Here is a 20908-nt window from a genome sequence, read left to right as displayed (position 1 = left end):
AATTCATTTTCTTAGCAATACAAAGCTTGACATCATTACAAGTAGCATTTTCCACCCAAAAATATGGTTTTCATCCCCAATAGAAATCGTTTTCTCTACAAATGGTCCCCTGTAGCAACATATGAAACACTCTTATTGGAATACCTCTTTCCCTCTTCAAAATAAGGACATTTCCAACAGAAATATCGATTTCTGACAAATTTTAGAAGAATGGCACACAAATATCAGTACCTATCCCAGAAATAAAAAGTTCTCTCCTAATAATCATTCTTTATCCTTGCAAAAACATGGTTTTCTCACCAAAATTATGCTTTTTATCCCTCTAAAATAGCGCTGTTTCCGAGAAATACTGGTTTTCATCCCCAGAAGAAGACATTTTCTCTACAAAATGAAGCTTTGTAGCAAAATAGGACACATTGCTTCCAGAATACCTTTTCTCTTCTACCAGTTGAGGACATTACTGTTCTAAGACAGAACACATTTTTTTCTTCTGTAAGACTTGACATTAGTGTGAAATACATCGGAAATATGTCTGAAATGGATAATTCTTATGCTAATGTCATTATTTTGTAGGGGAAGACAGATATTCTGGAATCAGTGAGTCATAATTTGTTACAAAGCATCATTTTAAAGAGAATGTGTCTTCTTTTGGGGATGAAAACCAGTAATTTAGGGAGAAATTGCTATTTGTAGGGATGAAAAGCTTTAGTTTGGGAAGAAAACCATAGTTTTGCAAGGATGAAGAGTGATACCTAAGAGTGTACTTTTCATTTCTAAGATAAGTATTGATATTCATGTGACCTACTTCTAAAATCTGTCAGAAATGGATATTTCTGTTGGAAATGTCATTCTTTTTTAGATGAAAAGAGTTATTCTGGAAACAATGTGTCATATTTGGCTACAAACGCTAATTTTGAAGAGAAAACGATTGCTTTTGGTGATGAAAACCACCTTTATGGCTAGAAAATGCTGTTTGTAGAGATGAAAAACACTATTTGGGTAAGAAAAGCAAATTTTTGCAAGGGTAAAGAGTGATACCTAAGAGAGACCTCTTTATTTCTGGTATAAGTATTGATATTCCTGTGAAATTTTTCTAAAATCTGTCAGAAAAGGATATATCTGTTGGAAATGTCATTCTTTTTTAGATGAAAAGAGTTATTCTGGAAACAATGTGTCATATTTGGCTATAAAAGCTAATCTTGAAGAGAAAACGATTACTTTTGGTGATGTAAACACCATTTTGTCTAGAAAATGCTGTTTGTAGAGATGAAAAACATTATTTGTGTAAGAAAAGCATATTTTTGCAAGGGTAAAGAGTGATACCTAAGAGAGACCTTTTTATTTCTGGTATAAGTATTGATATTCCTGTGCAATTTTTCTAAAATCTGTCAGAAAAGGATATATCTGTTGGAAATGCCCTTATTTTGTAGAGGAGAAAAGGTGTTTCTGTTAGTAATGTCCTCAATTTGTAGAAGAGAAAATGTATTCTGGAAGCAATGTGTCCTATTTTGCTACAAAGCTTCATTTTGTAGAGAAAATGTCTTCTTCTGGGGATGAAAACCAGTATTTCTGGGAGATAACGCTATTTTAAAGGGATAAAAAGCATAATTTTGGTGAGAAAACCATGTTTTTGCAAGGATAAAGAATGATTATTAGGAGAGAACTTTTTATTTCTGGGATAGGTACTGATATTTGTGTGCCATTCTTCTAAAATTTGTCAGAAATCGATATTTCTGTTGGAAATGGCCTTATTTTGAAGAGGGAAAGAGGTATTCCAATAACAGTGTTTCATATGTTGCTACAGGGGACCATTTGTAGAGAAAACGATTTCTATTGGGGATGAAAACCACTTTTTTGGGTAGAAAATGCTACTTGTAATGATGACAAGCTTTGTATTGGTAAGAAAATGAATATTTTGCAAGATTCAAGAGTGATACCTAAGAGAGAACACATTTTTTTCTGGTGTAAGTCTTGATATTAGTGTGAAATACATCGGAAAGTTGCAAGAAATGGATAATTCTTATGTTAATGTCATTATTTTGTAGGAGAAGACAGATATTCTGGAATCAGTGAGTCATCATTTGTTACAAAGCATCATTTTAAAGAGAATGTGTCTTCTTTTGGGGATGAAACCCAGTAATTTAGGGAGAAATTGCTATTTGTAGGGATGAAAAGCATTAGTTTGGGAAGAAAACCATAGTTTTGCAAGGATGAAGAGTGATACCTAAGAGTGTACTTTTCATTTCTGGGATAAGTATTGATATTCACGTGACCTACTTCTAAAATCTGACAGAAATGGATATTTCTGTTGGAAATGTCATTCTTTTATAGATGAAAAGAGTTATTCTGGAAACAATGTGTCATATTTGGCTACAAACGCTAATTTTGAAGAGAAATCGATTTCTTTTGGTGATGAAAACCACATTTATGTCTAGAAAATGCTGTTTGTGGAGATGAAAAACATTATTTTGGTAAGAAAAGCATATTTTTGCAAGGGTAAAGAGTGATACCTAATAGAGACCTTTTTATTTCTGGTATAAGTATTGATATTCCTGTGAAATTTTTCTAAAATATGTCAGAAAAGGATATATCTGTTGGAAATGTCCTTATTTTGTAGAGGAGAAAAGGTGTTTCTGTTAGTAATGTCCTCAATTTGTAGAAGAGAAAAGGTATTCTGGATGCAATGTGTCCTATTTTGCTACAAAGCTTCATTTTGTAGAGAAAATGTCTTCTTCTGGGGATGAAAACCAGTATTTCTGGGAAACAACGCTATTTTAAAGGGATAAAAAGCATAATTTTGGTGAGAAAACCATGTTTTTGCAAGGATAAAGAATGATTCTTAGGAGAGAACTTTTTATTTCTGGGATAGGTACTGATATTTGTGTGCCATTCTTCTAAAATTTGTCAGAAATCGATATTTCTGTTGGAAATGTCCTTATTTTGAAGAGGGAAAGAGGTATTCCAACAAGAGTGTTACATATGTGGATACAGGGGACCATTTGTAGAGAAAACAATTTCTATTGGGGATTAAAACCACTTTTTTGGGTAGAAAATGCTACTTGTAATGATGACGAGCTTTGTGTTGGTAAGAAAATGAATTTTTTGCAAGATTCAAGAGTGATACCTAAGAGAGAACACATTTTTTTCTTGTGTAAGTCTTGATATTAGTGTGAAATACATCGGAAATTTGTCTGAAATGGATAATTCTTATGCTAATGTCATTATTTTGTAGGGGAAGAGAGATATTCTGGAATCAGTGAGTCATCATTTGTTACAAAGCATCATTTTAAAGAGAATGTGTCTTCTTTTGGGGATGAAAACCAGTAATTTAGGGAGAAATTGCTATTTGTAGGGATGAAAAGCATTAGTTTGGGAAGAAAACCATAGTTTTGCAAGGATGAAGAGTGATACCTAAGAGTGTGCTTTTCATTTCTGGGATAAGTATTGATATTCATGTGACGTACTTCTAAAATCTGTCAGAAATGTATATTTCTGTTGGAAATGTCATTCTTTTTTAGATGAAAAGAGTTATTCTGGAAACAATGTGTCATATTTGGCTACAAACGCTAATTTTGAAGAGAAATCGATTTCTTTTGCTGATGAAAACCACCTATATGTCTAGAAAATGCTGTTTGTAGAGATGAAAAACATTATTTTGGTAAGAAAACCATATTTTTGCAAGGGTAAAGAGTGATACCTAAGAGAGACCTTTTTATTTCTGGTATAAGTATTGATATTCCTGTGAAATTTTTCTAAAATCTGTCAGAAAAGGATATATCTGTTGGAAATGTCCTTATTTTGTAGAGGAGAAAAGGTGTTTCTGTTAGTAATGTCCTCAATTGGTAGAAGAGAAAAGGTATTCTGGAAGCAATGTGTCCTATTTTGCTACAAAGCTTCATTTTGTAGAGAAAATGTCTTCTTCTGGGGATGAAAACCAGAATTTCTGGGAAACAGCGCTATTTTAAAGGGATAAAAAGCATAATTTTGGTGAGAAAACCATGTTTTTGCAAGGATAAAGAATGATTCTTAGGAGAGAACTTTTTATTTCTGGGATAGGTACTGATATTTGTGTGCCATTCTTCTAAAATTTGTCAGAAATCGATATTTCTGTTGGAAATGTCCTTATTTTGAAGAGGGAAAGAGGTATTCCAATAACAGTGTTTCATATGTTGCTACACGGGACCATTTGTAGAGAAAACGATTTCTATTGGGGATGAAAACCACTTTTTTGGGTAGAAAATGCTACTTGTAATGATGAAAAGCTTTGTATTGGTAAGAAAATGAATTTTTTGCAAGATTCAAGAGTGATACCTAAGAGAGAACACATTTTTCTCTGGTGTAAGTCTTGATATTAGTGTGAAATACATCGGAAATTTGCCAGAAATGGATAATTCTTATGTTAATGTCTTTATTTTGTAGGGGAAGAGAGATATTCTGGAATCAGTGGGTCATAATTTGTTACAAAGCATCATTTTAAAGAGAATGTGTCTTCTTTTGGGGATGAAAACCAGTAATTTAGGGAGAAATTGCTATTTGTAGGGATGAAAAGCATTAGTTTGGGAAGAAAACCATAGTTTTGCAAGGATGAAGAGTGATACCTAAGAGTGTACTGTTACCTCGATCTGGTAACCTGGAAAGTCAAGTCCCTTTCTGAATGTGTATCGACGGCCCCGACCAAGTCACAGCTGCTTGTTACACCAATATGGTCAGCGGTAAAATGGCATTTATTGGAATGTGAGGGTCCCTTATATAGGTATCCAGTTTCATCCTTATCTTTTATACATTTGCATGACCCAGCAGGGGAAGGCCTATCACGTTACATCCCGAGGGTCGTACTTCGCCTAATACAACATCTCCCCTTCCCCATGCCCAATAAAACCAAGACCCGTAACACGCGACCGCTAAAACTATCCCTAACATATAAAAGTGTTAGTTTTCATATATAAATTTTGTGGTGAGTTATTTAAAAAGTGACGTAAACATGCAAAGGTATGTGGTGCAGTGTATAATAATGTTAGTGGTTCTTTAGTTAGTATTTTCAAGGCATCTTGGGCTTATGCAGCTCATTATCATGCGCTGTAAACAACCCTGAATACATTGAAACAAACAAGGTAAACAAATTCTTAAAACTAAAAGACTAAAATGATAGGAACACTGTGGTGGCATTAGCTTAACAGACCAGCATGCCAGCATACCAGCCTCTCAATTTCTCTAAAAGCATAGACTACAACTACTCCTAGAGCTAAAATAAATGCAAAAAAATCTGGCTGTAGAACCCCACAAACGAACCTCATCCCCTTATAACAATCACACAAAGGCACACAGTCAATAATGTAACAGATGTCCTTCTCGTGAGTACTGACAGCTGTTCTTCATTCGTCCCTTTTCTTTTTCCTGTGGGGTCGTTTCACGGATGCAGCTGGCGGGCTCCCACCAACCGTACCTAGAAGGAAAGTACTCAGTTTTTCGATTAGTTTTCTGTTTCTCCCAGAACATCCTTTTGGGCGATCGCTGTATCAGGTTTTATTTTTCTCGACGGAACCCATAAAATTTTTCCCGATTCTCTGTCCTTTACTGCAGCATAACCTCTGCCCCAAACTAAAACAGACCACCCTGATTCCCAGGTACCATCATCCCATCTTATCTTTACTGGTGGCCCCTCGTCAATGATTCTTGGTTGCCAGTGTTTCTGTATTGGGGTGTGCTTACTCTCTCCTCGTTCAAAATGATTGATTGCATAAAGTGCTCGGGCCAATACTTCTGCCTGTTGGGCTATTGGGATCCTACCTCTGTGACCCTCCCCCTCCCCAAGGACACGTATCTTATCCTTCAGGAGGCGGTTGGCCCTCTCCACAATTGCTTGTCCCTGGGAATTCCCAGGGATGCCTGTAGAGTGAGATATTCCCCACCGTTCAAGCCAATCTTGTGTAGACCGCGAGATGAAACACGAGCCATTGTCTGTTTTGATGTGTCGCGGCACCCCCAGGACCGCGATGGCAGTGGCCCAATGTTGCTGAGCAGCAGGAGAGTTAGCACGCGTGTGTTGGGTGGCAATGATGATCGTCGATGATGTGTCCACGGTGACCGCCAACCATTGCTTTGGAGCCATACGTTGTTCTAAAGTGAAGTCAGTCTGCCAGATATCTAGAGGAGAGAGCCCCCGAGGGTTAACTCCCGCCCCCAACGCAGGTGCTGAATTACAGTGCGGGCATGTTTGAACCACTTCTCGAGCTGCGGATAGAGGAATGGAACATGCTCGTGACAAAGCTCGTGCTCCAATGTGCAGAGAGGAGTGTAAGTCACGTGCCTTTTGAAGTGTAAGCACCTGTCCACCTGCTACCCGGTCAGCCACCGCATTTCCAGCTGTAAAGAACCCTGGAACCTCCGAATGACTGCGGACATGAAGAATGGCCACAGATGCAGATCGGGAGACCAGAGCCTCCTCCAGCAAGAAAGCGATCTCAGTGTTAGGCACACCCTCATTAGACAGCGGTGTTGTCTGTTGTTTGTCCAGAACATACTTAATAATTTCACCCGGAGTCTCAAGATCGTCAGGGGCAGCTCGAATGATGTCCCTAACATTTTTGTGAGCCTTCTGCTTCAGGCAATCCTTTAAAACAGAAGCTTGCGCGTCCTTAGGTAGATCTGATCCTTCTACTGCTCGTATCAATCGATTAGCAAAATCAGAGAATGACTCTGAGGGACCCTGAGCAATCTCTGACCACGGGGCTGCAGGCTCTGCCTTTCTTATAAAGTTTCTAAAGGCAGTAGCAGCCGCCCCTGTAGTGGAAAGCAATTCCCCTGGGCGCAGGAGCCTAAGCTGTCTCTCTGGGGACCCAGCCATTTCCGCAGTTACTCCCGAAAGCCTCATTATATCAGTTCTCGGTTCCCCCTCCCTCCCACTAGCAGGGTGTTGAGCATCACGTCCAGCCTCAGCTACAATAGCTTTAAGTTGTATCATCCACTCCTCCCTCCACAAAGTAAACTGAACTGGCTCGAGAACGACTCTCATTAGACTCTCAATGTCATACGGGAGTAGGGGACCTGGGGCAATGAGTGCCTCAAAAGCACTTAGTGTCATCGGAGATCTCAGCCCCTTTTTCTCAATCGCTTCTGCAAACCGAGTAACTGCTTTTGCTTCCAAAGGTACCCAAACCGGTCCCTCCTGTCTGACGACAATCGGGAACACTGCATGATCTCGCTCCTTGAGTCCCGACTCACGCATTGATTCCTGGATGTCAGCCCAATTAGTGGGCCTGCGTGATAACTCTTGCTCCCCCCACAACTCCTCCCTCCATGGAGGCGAACCCGATACTGTGGGGCTGGGCAAAGCCTTCCGTTCCTCCCCCTTTTTGGAACACGATCCCTCCTCTGAGGGGGGCGGGTATGAGGGCGAGCCCACGCCTCCACGGCGCGCCGCCTCCATAAACCCTCCCCCCTCCGGACAAGAACCGCCCCCTTCGGGTGAGTGAAAGCTCTGCAAAGAGGGGTAAAGGCGGGGATATGATGGTGGCGCCTCCTTCGATGACTCAGCTTCCGCCTTCTTTTCCGGAGTTGTTTCGAGCGCGGCCATGGCCATCTTGGAATCAGCCGGCGTGGCCGACGCCATCTTGGATCCGGAGTCACTGCAAGAAAGCAGATCCCCCGCACCCCCCGAGACCCCGGACGTCCCGGAATCCAGACCAAAGACCCCTTTCGCGATGGCCTGGACTTGCTTCTCCTCCCTAGCCGCTTTAAGCGCACCTAGGACCAAACCCCAGGTTTTTAATTCTTCCGCTTTATGCTCGTGGGTGGCTCTCTGGAGCAGGGCCTCACTGAAAGAGTCCCACCGCCCCGAATCGAGCAAAACGCCAGGGGAGGGTAAAAGCCACGCCGACTCCAAGCAAGAGGCAACAGCGGCAATATCCTTCTTAGAAGGAGCATTCTTACCACAATAGGTTTTACAAAGTTGCAATACTACTCTAAAGACGGAATCCATTTACCCAGAGACCTGAAGTCTTCCTGGTCTTCTACGAACTATCGGCCGTAGGATAGGCGCAGCGCTGCATTCCCCTTTGCACCCCACCGAGAGTGCTTCCACGGGCTCGAACCGTGGATACCGCGTCCGTCAGCGCGGTTTTAGCCGTCGCACACTCACCTCCAGGACTTTGCCTCACACGGGGCACCAATTGTTACCTCGATCTGGTAACCTGGAAAGTCAAGTCCCTTTGTGAATGTGTATCGACGGCCCCGACCAAGTCACAGCTGCTTGTTACACCAATATGGTCAGCGGTAAAATGGCGTTTATTGGAATGTGAGGGTCCCTTATATAGGTATCCAGTTTCATCCTTATCTTTTATACATGTGCATGACCCAGCAGGGGAAGGCCTATCACGTTACATCCCGAGGGTCGTACTTCGCCTAATACAACAGTGTACATTTCATTTCTGGGATAAGTATTGATATTCATGTGACCTACTTCTAAAATCTGACAGAAATGGATATTTCTGTTGGAAATGTCATTCTTTTTTGGATGAAAAGAGTTATTCTGGAAAAAATGTGTCATATTTGGCTACAAACGCTAATTTTGAAGAGAAATCGATTTCTTTTGGTGATGAAAACCACCTTTATGCCTAGAAAATGCTGTTTAAAGACATGAAAAACATTATTTGGGTAAGAAAAGCATATTGTTGCAAGGGTAAAGAGTGATAGCTAAGAGAGACCTTTTTATTTCTGGTATAAGTATTGATATTAATGTGAAATTTTTCTAAAATCTGTCAGAAAAGGATGTATCTGTTGGAAATGTCATTCTTTTTTAGATGAAAAGAGTTATTCTGGAAACAATGTGTCATATTTGGCTACAAACGCTAATTTTGAAGAGAAAACGATTTCTTTTGGTGATGAAAACCACCTTTATGTCTAGAAAATGCTGTTTGTAGAGATGAAAAACTTTATTTTGGTAAGAAAAGCATATTTTTGCAAGGGTAAAGAGTGATACCTAAGAGAGACCTTTTTATTTCTGGTATAAGTATTGATATTCCTGTGAAATTTTTCTAAAATCTGTCAGAAAAGGATATATCTGTTGGAAATGTCCTTATTTTGTAGAGGAGAAAAGGTGTTTCTGTTAGTAATGTCCTCAGTTGGTAGAAGAGAAAAGGTATTCTGGAAGCAATGTGTCCTATTTTGCTAAAAAGCTTAAATTTGTAGAGAAAATGTCTTCTTCTGGGGATGAAAACCAGCATTTCTGGGAGACAACGCTATTTTAAAGGGATAAAAAGCATAATTTTGGTGAGAAAACCATGTTTTTGCAAGGATAACAATGATTCTTAGGAGAGAACTTTTTATTTCTGGAATAGGTACTGATATTTGTGTGCCATTCTTCTAAAATTTGTCAGAAATCGATATTTCTGTTGGAAATGTCCTTATTTTGAAGAGGGAAAGAGGTATTCCAGTAAGAGTGTTTCATATGTTGCTACAGGGGACCATTTGTAGAGAAAACGATTTCTATTGAGAATGAAAACCAATTTTTTAGGTAGAAAATACTACTTGTAATGATGGCAAGCTTTGTATTGCTAAGAAAATGAATTTTTTGCAAGATTCAAGATTGATACCTACTACAGAACAAAATATTTTCTTGTGTAAGTCCTGATATTAGTGTGAAATACATCGGAAATTTGTCTGAAATGGATAATTCTTATGTTAATGTCATTATTTTGTAGGGGAAGAGAGATTCTGGAATCAGTGAGTCATCATTTGTTACAAAGCATCATTTTAAAGAGAAAATGTCTTCTTTTGGGGATGAAAACCAGTAATTTAGGGAGAAATTGCTATTTGTAGGGATGAAAAGCATTAGTTTGGGAAGAAAACCACAGTTTTGCAAGGATGAAGAGTGATACCTAAGAGTGTACTTTTCATTTCAGGGATAAGTATTGATATTCATGTGACCTACTTCTAAAATCTGTCAGAAATGGATATTTCTGTTGGAAATGTCCTTATTTTGAAGAGGGAAAGAGGTATTCCAATAACAGTGTGTCATATGTTGCTACAGGGGAACATTTGCAGTGAAAACGATTTCTATTGGGGATGAAAACCAATTTTTCTGGTAAAAAATGCTACTTGTAATGATGAAAAGCTTTGTATTGGTAAGAAAATGAGATTTTTGCAAGATTCAAGAGTGATACCTAAGAGAGAACACATTTTTTTCTGGTGTAATTCTTGATATTAGTGTGAAATACATCGGAAATTTGTCTGAAATGGATAATTCTTATGTTAATGTCATTATTTTGTAGGAGAAGACAGATATTCTGGAATCAGTGAGTCATCATTTGTTACAAAGCATCATTTTAAAGAGAATGTGTCTTCTTTTGGGGATGAAAACCAGCAATTTAGGGAGAAATTGCTATTTGTAGTGATGAAAAGCATTAGTTTGGGAAGAAAACCATAGTTTTGCAACGATGAAAAGAGATACCTAAGAGTGTACATTTCATTTCAGGGATAAGTATTGATATTCATGTGACGTACTTCTAAAATCTGTCAGAAATGGATATTTCTGTTGGGAATGTCATTCTTTTTTAGATGAAAAGAGTTATTCTTTAAACAATGTGTCATATTTGGCTACAAACGCTAATTTTGTAAAGAAATCGATTTCTTTTGGTGATGAAAACCACCTTTATGTTTAGAAAATGCTGTTTGTAGAGATGAAAAACATTATTTGGGTAAGGAAACCATATTTTTGCAAGGGTAAAGAGTGATACCTAAGAGAGACCTTTTTATTTCTGGTATAAGTATTGATATTCCTGTGAAATTTTTCTAAACTCTGTCAGAAAAGGATATTTCTGTTGGAAATGTCCTTATTTTGAAGAGGGAAAGAGGTATTCCAATAACAGTGTTTCATATGTTGCTACATGGGACCATTTGTAGAGAAAACGATTTCTATTGGGGATGAAAACCACTTTTTTGGGTAGAAAATGCTACTTGTAATGATGACAAGCTTTGTATTGGTAAGAAAATGAATTTTTTGCAAGATTCAAGAGTGATACCTAAGAGAGAACACATTTTTTTCTGGTGTAATTCTTGATATTAGTGTGAAATACATCGGAAATTTGCCAGAAATGGATAATTCTTATGTTAATGTCATTATTTTGTAGGGGAAGAGAGATATTCTGGAATCAGTGAGTCATAATTTGTTACAAAGCATCATTTTAAAGAGAATGTGTCTTCTTTTGGGGATGAAAACCAGTAATTTAGGGAGAAATTGCTATTTGTAGGGATGAAAAGCATTAGTTTGGGAAGAAAACCACAGTTTTGCAAGGATGAAGAGTGATACCTAAGAGTGTACTCTTCATTTCTGGGATAAGTATTGATATTCATGTGACCTACTTCTAAAATCTGTCAGAAATGGATATTTCTGTTGGAAATGTCATTCTTTTTTAGATGAAAAGAGTTATTCTGGAAACAATGTGTCATATTTGGCTACAAACGCTAATTTTGAAGAGAAATCGATTTCTTTTGGTGATGAAAACCACCTTTATGTTTAGAAAATGCTGTTTGTAGAGATGAAAAACATTATTTGGGTAAGAAAGCCGTATTTTTGCAAGGGTAAATAGTGATACCTAAGAGAGACCTTTTTATTTCTGGTATAAGTATTGATATTCCTGTGAAATTTTTCTAAAATCTGTCAGAAAAGGATATATCTGTTGGAAATGTCCTTATTTTGTAGAGGAGAAAAGGTGTTTCTGTTAGTAATGTCCTCAATTGGTAGAAGAGAAAAGGTATTCTGGAAGCAATGTGTCCTATTTTGCTACAAAGCTTCATTTTGTAGAGAAAATGTCTTCTTCTGGGGATGAAAACCAGTATTTCTGGGAAACAACGCTATTTTAAAGGGATAAAAAGCATAATTTTGGTGAGAAAACCATGTTTTTGCAAGGATAAAGAATGATTCTTAGGAGAGAACTTTTTATTTCTGGGATAGGTACTGATATTTGTGTGCCATTCTTCTAAGATTTGTCAGAAATTGATATTTCTGTTGGAAATGTCCTTATTTTGAAGAGGGAAAGAGGTATTCCATTAACAGTGTGTCATATGTTGCTACAGGGGAACATTTGTAGTGAAAACGATTTCTATTGGGGATGAAAAACAATTTTTCTGGTAAAAAATGCTACTTGTAATGATGAAAAGCTTTGTATTGGTAAGAAAATGAATTTTTTTTGCAAGATTCAAGAGTGATACCTAAGAGAGAACACATTTTTCTCTGGTGTAAGTCTTGATATTAGTGTGAAATACATCGGAAATTTGCCAGAAATGGATAATTCTTATGTTAATGTCATTATTTTGTAGGTCAAGAGAGATATTTTGGAATCAGTGAGTCATAATTTGTTACAAAGCATCATTTTAAAGAGAATGTGTCTTCTTTTGGGGATGAAAACCAGTAATTTAGGGAGAAATTGCTATTTGTAGGGATGAAAAGCATTAGTTTGGGAAGAAAACCATAGTTTTGCAAGGATGAAGAGTGATACCTAAGAGTGTACTTTTCAGTTCTGGGATAAGTATTGATGTTCATGTGACCTACTTCTAAAATCTGTCAGAAATGAATATTTCTGTTGGAAATGTCATTCTTTTTTAGATGAAAAGAGTTATTCTGGAAACAATGTGTCATATTTGGCTACAAACGCTAATTTTGAAGAGAAATCGATTTCTTTTGGTGATGAAAACCACCTTTATGTTTAGAAAATGCTGTTTGTAGAGATGAAAAACATTATTTTGGTAAGAAAACCGTATTTTTGCAAGGGTAAAGAGTGATACCTAAGAGAGACCTTTTTATTTCTGGTATATGTATTGATATTCCTGTGAAATTTTTCTAAAATCTGTCAGAAAAGGATATATCTGTTGGAAATGTCCTTATTTTGTAGAGGAGAAAAGGTGTTTCTGTTAGTAATGTCCTCAATTTGTAGAAGAGAAAAGGTATTCTGGAAGCAATGTGTCCTATTTTGCTACAAAGCTTCATTTTGTAGAGAAAATGTCTTCTTCTGGGGATGAAAACCAGTATTTCTGGGAAACAACGCTATTTTAAAGGGATAAAAAGCATAATTTCGGTGAGAAAACCATGGTTTTGCAAGGATGAAGAATGATTCTTAGGAGAGAACTTTTTATTTCTGGGATAGGTACTGATATTTGTGTGCCATTCTTCTAAGATTTGTCAGAAATCGATATTTCTGTTGGAAATGTCCTTATTTTGAAGAGGGAAAGAGGTATTCCAATAACAGTGTGTCATATGTTGCTACAGGGGAACATTTGTAGTGAAAACGATTTCTATTGGGGATGAAAACCAATTTTTCTGGTAAAAAATGCTACTTGTAATGATGAAAAGCTTTGTGTTGGTAAGAAAATGAATTTTTTGCAAGATTCAAGAGTGATACCTAAGAGAGAACACATTTTTCTCTGGTGTAAGTCTTGATATTAGTGTGAAATACATTGGAAATTTGCCAGAAATGGATAATTCTTATGTTAATGTCATTATTTTGTAGGTCAAGAGAGATATTTTGGAATCAGTGAGTCATAATTTGTTAGAAAGCATCATTTTAAAGAGAATGTGTCTTCTTTTGGGGATGAAAACCAGTAATTTAGGGAGAAATTGCTATTTGTAGGGATGAAAAGCATTAGTTTTGGAAGAAAACCATAGTTTTGCAAGGATGAAGAGTGATACCTAAGAGTGTACATTTCATTTCTGGGATAAGTATTGATGTTCATGTGACCTACTTCTAAAATCTGTCAGAAATGGATATTTCTGTTGGAAATGTCATTCTTTTTTAGATGAAAAGATTTATTCTGGAAACAATGTGTCATATTTGGCTACAAACGCTGATTTTGAAGAGAAATCGATTTCTTTTGGTGATGAAAACAACCTTTATGTCTAGAAAATGCTGTTTGTAGAGATGAAAAACATTATTTGGGTAAGAAAAGCATATTTTTGCAAGGGTAAAGAGTGATACCTAAGAGAGACCTTTTTATTTCTGGTATAAGTATTGATATTCCTGTGAAATTTTTCTAAAATCTGTCAGAAAAGGATATATCTGTTGGAAATGTCCTTATTTTGTAGAGGAGAAAAGGTGTTTCTGTTAGTAATGTCCTCAATTGGTAGAAGAGAAAAGGTATTCTGGAAGCAATGTGTCCTATTTTGCTACAAAGCTTCATTTTGTAGAGAAAATGTCTTCTTCTGGGGATGAAAACCAGTATTTCTGGGAAACAACGCTATTTTAAAGGGATAAAAAGCATAATTTCGGTGAGAAAACCATGTTTTTGCAAGGATGAAGAATGATTCTTAGGAGAGAACTTTTTATTTCTGGGATAGGTACTGATATTTGTGTGCCATTCTTCTAAGATTTGTCAGAAATTGATATTTCTGTTGGAAATGTCCTTATTTTGAAGAGGGAAAGAGGTATTCCAATAAGAGTGTTTCATATGTTACTGCAGGGGACCATTTGTAGAGAAAACGATTTCTATTGGGGATGAAAACCACTTTTTTGGGTAGAAAATGCTACTTGTAATGATGACAAGCTTTGTATTGGTAAGAAAATTAATTTTTTGCAAGATTCAAGAGTGATACCTAATTTAGGACACATTTATTTCTGGTGTAAGTCTTGATATTAGTGTGAAATACATCGGAAATTTGCCAGAAATGGATAATTCTTATGTTAATGTCATTATTTTGTAGTGGAAGAGAGATATTCTGGAATCAGTGAGTCATCATTTGTTACAAAGCATCATTTTAAAGAGAATGTGTCTTCTTTTGGGGATGAAAACCAGAAATTTAGGGAGAAATTGCTATTTGTAGGGATGAAAAGCATTAGTTTGGGAAGAAAACCATAGTTTTGCAAGGATGAAGAGTGATACCTAAGAGTGTACTTTTCATTTCTGGGATAAGTATTGATATTCATGTGACCTACTTCTAAAATCTGTCAGAAATGGATATTTCTGTTGGAAATGTCATTCTTTTTTAGATGAAAAGAGTTATTCTGGAAACAATGTGTCATATTTGGCTACAAACGCTAATTTTGAAGAGAAATCGATTTCTTTTGGTGATGAAAACCACCTTTATGTTTAGAAAATGCTGTTTGTAGAGATGAAAAACATTATTTTGGTAAGAAAACCGTATTTAAGCAAGGGTAAAGAGTGATACCTAAGAGAGACCTTTTGATTTCTGGTATAAGTATTGATATTCCTGTGAAATTTTTCTAAAATCTGTCAGAAAAGGATATATCTGTTGGAAATGTCCTTATTTTGTAGAGGAGAAAAGGTGTTTCTGTTAGTAATGTCCTCAATTTGTAGAAGAGAAAAGGTATTCTGGAAGCAATGTGTCCTATTTTGCTACAAAGCTTCATTTTGTAGAGAAAATGTCTTCTTCTGGGGATGAAAACCAGTATTTCTGGGAAACAACGCTATTTTAAAGGGATAAAAAGCATAATTTCGGTGAGAAAACCATGTTTTTGCAAGGATGAAGAATGATTCTTAGGAGAGAACTTTTTATTTCTGGGATAGGTACTGATATTTGTGTGCCATTCTTCTAAAATTTGTCAGAAATCGATATTTCTGTTGGAAATGTCCTTATTTTGAAGAGGGAAAGAGGTATTCCAATAAGACTGTTTCATATGTTGCTACACGGGACCATTTGTAGAGAAAACGATTTCTATTGGGGATGAAAACCACTTTTTTGGGTAGAAAATGCTACTTGTAATGATGAAAAGCTTTGTATTGGTAAGAAAATGAATTTTTTGCAAGATTCAAGAGTGATACCTAAGAGAGAACACATTTTTTTCTGGTGTAAGTCTTGATATTAGTGTGAAATACATCGGAAATTTGCCAGAAATGGATAATTCTTATGTTAATGTCATTATTTTGTAGGTCAAGAGAGATATTTTGGAATCAGTGAGTCATAATTTGTTACAAAGCATCATTTTAAAGAGAATGTGTCTTCTTTTGGGGATGAAAACCAGTAATTTAGGGAGAAATTGCTATTTGTAGGGATGAAAAGCATTAGTTTGGGAAGAAAACCATAGTTTTGCAAGGATGAAGAGTGATACCTAAGAGTGTACTTTTCAGTTCTGGGATAAGTATTGATGTTCATGTGACCTACTTCTAAAATCTGTCAGAAATGAATATTTCTGTTGGAAATGTCATTCTTTTTTAGATGAAAAGAGTTATTCTGGAAACAATGTGTCATATTTGGCTACAAACGCTAATTTTGAAGAGAAATCGATTTCTTTTGGTGATGAAAACCACCTTTATGTTTAGAAAATGCTGTTTGTAGAGATGAAAAACATTATTTTGGTAAGAAAACCGTATTTTTGCAAGGGTAAAGAGTGATACCTAAGAGAGACCTTTTTATTTCTGGTATATGTATTGATATTCCTGTGAAATTTTTCTAAAATCTGTCAGAAAAGGATATATCTGTTGGAAATGTCCTTATTTTGTAGAGGAGAAAAGGTGTTTCTGTTAGTAATGTCCTCAATTTGTAGAAGAGAAAAGGTATTCTGGAAGCAATGTGTCCTATTTTGCTACAAAGCTTCATTTTGTAGAGAAAATGTCTTCTTCTGGGGATGAAAACCAGTATTTCTGGGAAACAACGCTATTTTAAAGGGATAAAAAGCATAATTTCGGTGAGAAAACCATGTTTTTGCAAGGATGAAGAATGATTCTTAGGAGAGAACTTTTTATTTCTGGGATAGGTACTGATATTTGTGTGCCATTCTTCTAAGATTTGTCAGAAATCGATATTTCTGTTGGAAATGTCCTTATTTTGAAGAGGGAAAGAGGTATTCCAATAACAGTGTGTCATATGTTGCTACAGGGGAACATTTGTAGTGAAAACGATTTCTATTGGGGATGAAAACCAATTTTTCTGGTAAAAAATGCTACTTGTAATGATGAAAAGCTTTGTATTGGTAAGAAAATGAATTTTTTGCAAGATTCAAGAGTGATACCTAAGAGAGAACACATTTTTTTCTGGTGTAAGTCTTGATATTAGTGTGAAATACATCGGAAATTTGCCAGAAATGGATAATTCTTATGTTAATGTCATTATTTTGTAGGTCAAGAGAGATATTTTGGAATCAGTGAGTCATAATTTGTTACAAAGCATCATTTTAAAGAGAATGTGTCTTCTTTTGGGGATGAAAACCAGTAATTTAGGGAGAAATTGCTATTTGTAGGGATGAAAAGCATTAGTTTGGGAAGAAAACCATAGTTTTGCAAGGATGAAGAGTGATACCTAAGAGTGTACTTTTCAGTTCTGGGATAAGTATTGATGTTCATGTGACCTACTTCTAAAATCTGTCAGAAATGAATATTTCTGTTGGAAATGTCATTCTTTTTTAGATGAAAAGAGTTATTCTGGAAACAATGTGTCATATTTGGCTACAAACGCTAATTTTGAAGAGAAATCGATTTCTTTTGGTGATGAAAACCACCTTTATGTTTAGAAAATGCTGTTTGTAGAGATGAAAAACATTATTTTGGTAAGAAAACCGTATTTTTGCAAGGGTAAAGAGTGATACCTAAGAGAGACCTTTTTATTTCTGGTATATGTATTGATATTCCTGTGAAATTTTTCTAAAATCTGTCAGAAAAGGATATATCTGTTGGAAATGTCCTTATTTTGTAGAGGAGAAAAGGTGTTTCTGTTAGTAATGTCCTCAATTTGTAGAAGAGAAAAGGTATTCTGGAAGCAATGTGTCCTATTTTGCTACAAAGCTTCATTTTGTAGAGAAAATGTCTTCTTCTGGGGATGAAAACCAGTATTTCTGGGAAACAACGCTATTTTAAAGGGATAAAAAGCATAATTTCGGTGAGAAAACCATGTTTTTGCAAGGATGAAGAATGATTCTTAGGAGAGAACTTTTTATTTCTGGGATAGGTACTGATATTTGTGTGCCATTCTTCTAAGATTTGTCAGAAATCGATATTTCTGTTGGAAATGTCCTTATTTTGAAGAGGGAAAGAGGTATTCCAATAACAGTGTGTCATATGTTGCTACAGGGGAACATTTGTAGTGAAAACGATTTCTATTGGGGATGAAAACCAATTTTTCTGGTAAAAAATGCTACTTGTAATGATGAAAAGCTTTGTGTTGGTAAGAAAATGAATTTTTTGCAAGATTCAAGAGTGATACCTAAGAGAGAACACATTTTTCTCTGGTGTAAGTCTTGATATTAGTGTGAAATACATTGGAAATTTGCCAGAAATGGATAATTCTTATGTTAATGTCATTATTTTGTAGGTCAAGAGAGATATTTTGGAATCAGTGAGTCATAATTTGTTAGAAAGCATCATTTTAAAGAGAATGTGTCTTCTTTTGGGGATGAAAACCAGTAATTTAGGGAGAAATTGCTATTTGTAGGGATGAAAAGCATTAGTTTTGGAAGAAAACCATAGTTTTGCAAGGATGAAGAGTGATACCTAAGAGTGTACATTTCATTTCTGGGATAAGTATTGATGTTCATGTGACCTACTTCTAAAATCTGTCAGAAATGGATATTTCTGTTGGAAATGTCATTCTTTTTTAGATGAAAAGAGTTATTCTGGAAACAATGTGTCATATTTGGCTACAAACGCTGATTTTGAAGAGAAATCGATTTCTTTTGGTGATGAAAACAACCTTTATGTCTAGAAAATGCTGTTTGTAGAGATGAAAAACATTATTTGGGTAAGAAAAGCATATTTTTGCAAGGGTAAAGAGTGATACCTAAGAGAGACCTTTTTATTTCTGGTATAAGTATTGATATTCCTGTGAAATTTTTCTAAAATCTGTCAGAAAAGGATATATCTGTTGGAAATGTCCTTATTTTGTAGAGGAGAAAAGGTGTTTCTGTTAGTAATGTCCTCAATTGGTAGAAGAGAAAAGGTATTCTGGAAGCAATGTGTCCTATTTTGCTACAAAGCTTCATTTTGTAGAGAAAATGTCTTCTTCTGGGGATGAAAACCAGTATTTCTGGGAAACAACGCTATTTTAAAGGGATAAAAAGCATAATTTCGGTGAGAAAACCATGTTTTTGCAAGGATGAAGAATGATTCTTAGGGGAGAACTTTTTATTTCTGGGATAGGTACTGATATTTGTGTGCCATTCTTCTAAGATTTGTCAGAAATTGATATTTCTGTTGGAAATGTCCTTATTTTGAAGAGGGAAAGAGGTATTCCAATAAGAGTGTTTCATATGTTACTGCAGGGGACCATTTGTAGAGAAAACGATTTCTATTGGGGATGAAAACCACTTTTTTGGGTAGAAAATGCTACTTGTAATGATGACAAGCTTTGTATTGGTAAGAAAATTAATTTTTTGCAAGATTCAAGAGTGATACCTAATTTAGGACACATTTATTTCTGGTGTAAGTCTTGATATTAGTGTGAAATACATCGGAAATTTGCCAGAAATGGATAATTCTTATGTTAATGTCATTATTTTGTAGTGGAAGAGAGATATTCTGGAATCAGTGAGTCATCATTTGTTACAAAGCATCATTTTAAAGAGAATGTGTCTTCTTTTGGGGATGAAAACCAGAAATTTAGGGAGAAATTGCTATTTGTAGGGATGAAAAGCATTAGTTTGGGAAGAAAACCATAGTTTTGCAAGGATGAAGAGTGATACCTAAGAGTGTACTTTTCATTTCTGGGATAAGTATTGATATTCATGTGACCTACTTCTAAAATCTGTCAGAAATGGATATTTCTGTTGGAAATGTCATTCTTTTTTAGATGAAAAGAGTTATTCTGGAAACAATGTGTCATATTTGGCTACAAACGCTAATTTTGAAGAGAAATCGATTTCTTTTGGTGATGAAAACCACCTTTATGTTTAGAAAATGCTGTTTGTAGAGATGAAAAACATTATTTTGGTAAGAAAACCGTATTTAAGCAAGGGTAAAGAGTGATACCTAAGAGAGACCTTTTGATTTCTGGTATAAGTATTGATATTCCTGTGAAATTTTTCTAAAATCTGTCAGAAAAGGATATATCTGTTGGAAATGTCCTTATTTTGTAGAGGAGAAAAGGTGTTTCTGTTAGTAATGTCCTCAATTTGTAGAAGAGAAAAGGTATTCTGGAAGCAATGTGTCCTATTTTGCTACAAAGCTTCATTTTGTAGAGAAAATGTCTTCTTCTGGGGATGAAAACCAGTATTTCTGGGAAACAACGCTATTTTAAAGGGATAAAAAGCATAATTTCGGTGAGAAAACCATGTTTTTGCAAGGATGAAGAATGATTCTTAGGAGAGAACTTTTTATTTCTGGGATAGGTACTGATATTTGTGTGCCATTCTTCTAAAATTTGTCAGAAATCGATATTTCTGTTGGAAATGTCCTTATTTTGAAGAGGGAAAGAGGTATTCCAATAAGAGTGTTTCATATGTTGCTACACGGGACCATTTGTAGAGAAAACGATTTCTATTGGGGATGAAAACCACTTTTTTGGGTAGAAAATGCTACTTGTAATGATGAAAAGCTTTGTATTGGTAAGAAAATGAATTTTTTGCAAGATTCAAGAGTGATACCTAAGAGAGAACACATTTTTTTCTGGTGTAAGTCTTGATATTAGTGTGAAATACATCGGAAATTTGCCAGAAATGGATAATTCTTATGTTAATGTCTTTATTTTGTAGGGGAAGAGAGATATTCTGGAATCAGTGGGTCATAATTTGTTACAAAGCATCATTTTAAAGAGAATGTGTCTTCTTTTGGGGATGAAAACCAGTAATTTAGGGAGAAATTGCTATTTGTAGGGATGAAAAGCATTAGTTTGGGAAGAAAACCATAGTTTTGCAAGGATGAAGAGTGATACCTAAGAGTGTACTGTTACCTCGATCTGGTAACCTGGAAAGTCAAGTCCCTTTGTGAATGTGTATCGACGGCCCCGACCAAGTCACAGCTGCTTGTTACACCAATA

General features: G+C 35.9%; 1 protein-coding gene across 1 annotated transcript; it reads right to left on the bottom strand.

The window, feature by feature from the left end:
• Window positions 1-4792: 4792 nt before the first annotated feature.
• Window positions 4793-7762, bottom strand: LOC146761819 (uncharacterized). Its single transcript, XM_085537605.1, has one exon. It carries the CDS (start codon window positions 7607-7609, stop codon window positions 5471-5473), a length of 2139 nt encoding a protein of 712 aa, XP_085393731.1. The 5' UTR covers window positions 7610-7762; the 3' UTR covers window positions 4793-5470.
• Window positions 7763-20908: the final 13146 nt, after the last annotated feature.

This window comes from Coturnix japonica, chromosome 2 (genome assembly GCF_054131305.1).
Source record: "Coturnix japonica strain WE chromosome 2, WE-NBRP24, whole genome shotgun sequence".
Lineage (NCBI taxonomy): Eukaryota > Metazoa > Chordata > Aves > Galliformes > Phasianidae > Coturnix > Coturnix japonica.
Note: the sequence above shows the minus strand (reverse complement) of the source record. Positions and strands in the feature narration are given on the sequence as shown.

Bases quoted from the DNA above. Each gene is read 5' to 3' on its own strand.
- LOC146761819 (XM_085537605.1), bottom strand. From the start codon at position 7,609: ATGGCGTCGGCCACGCCGGCTGATTCCAAGATGGCCATGGCCGCGCTC.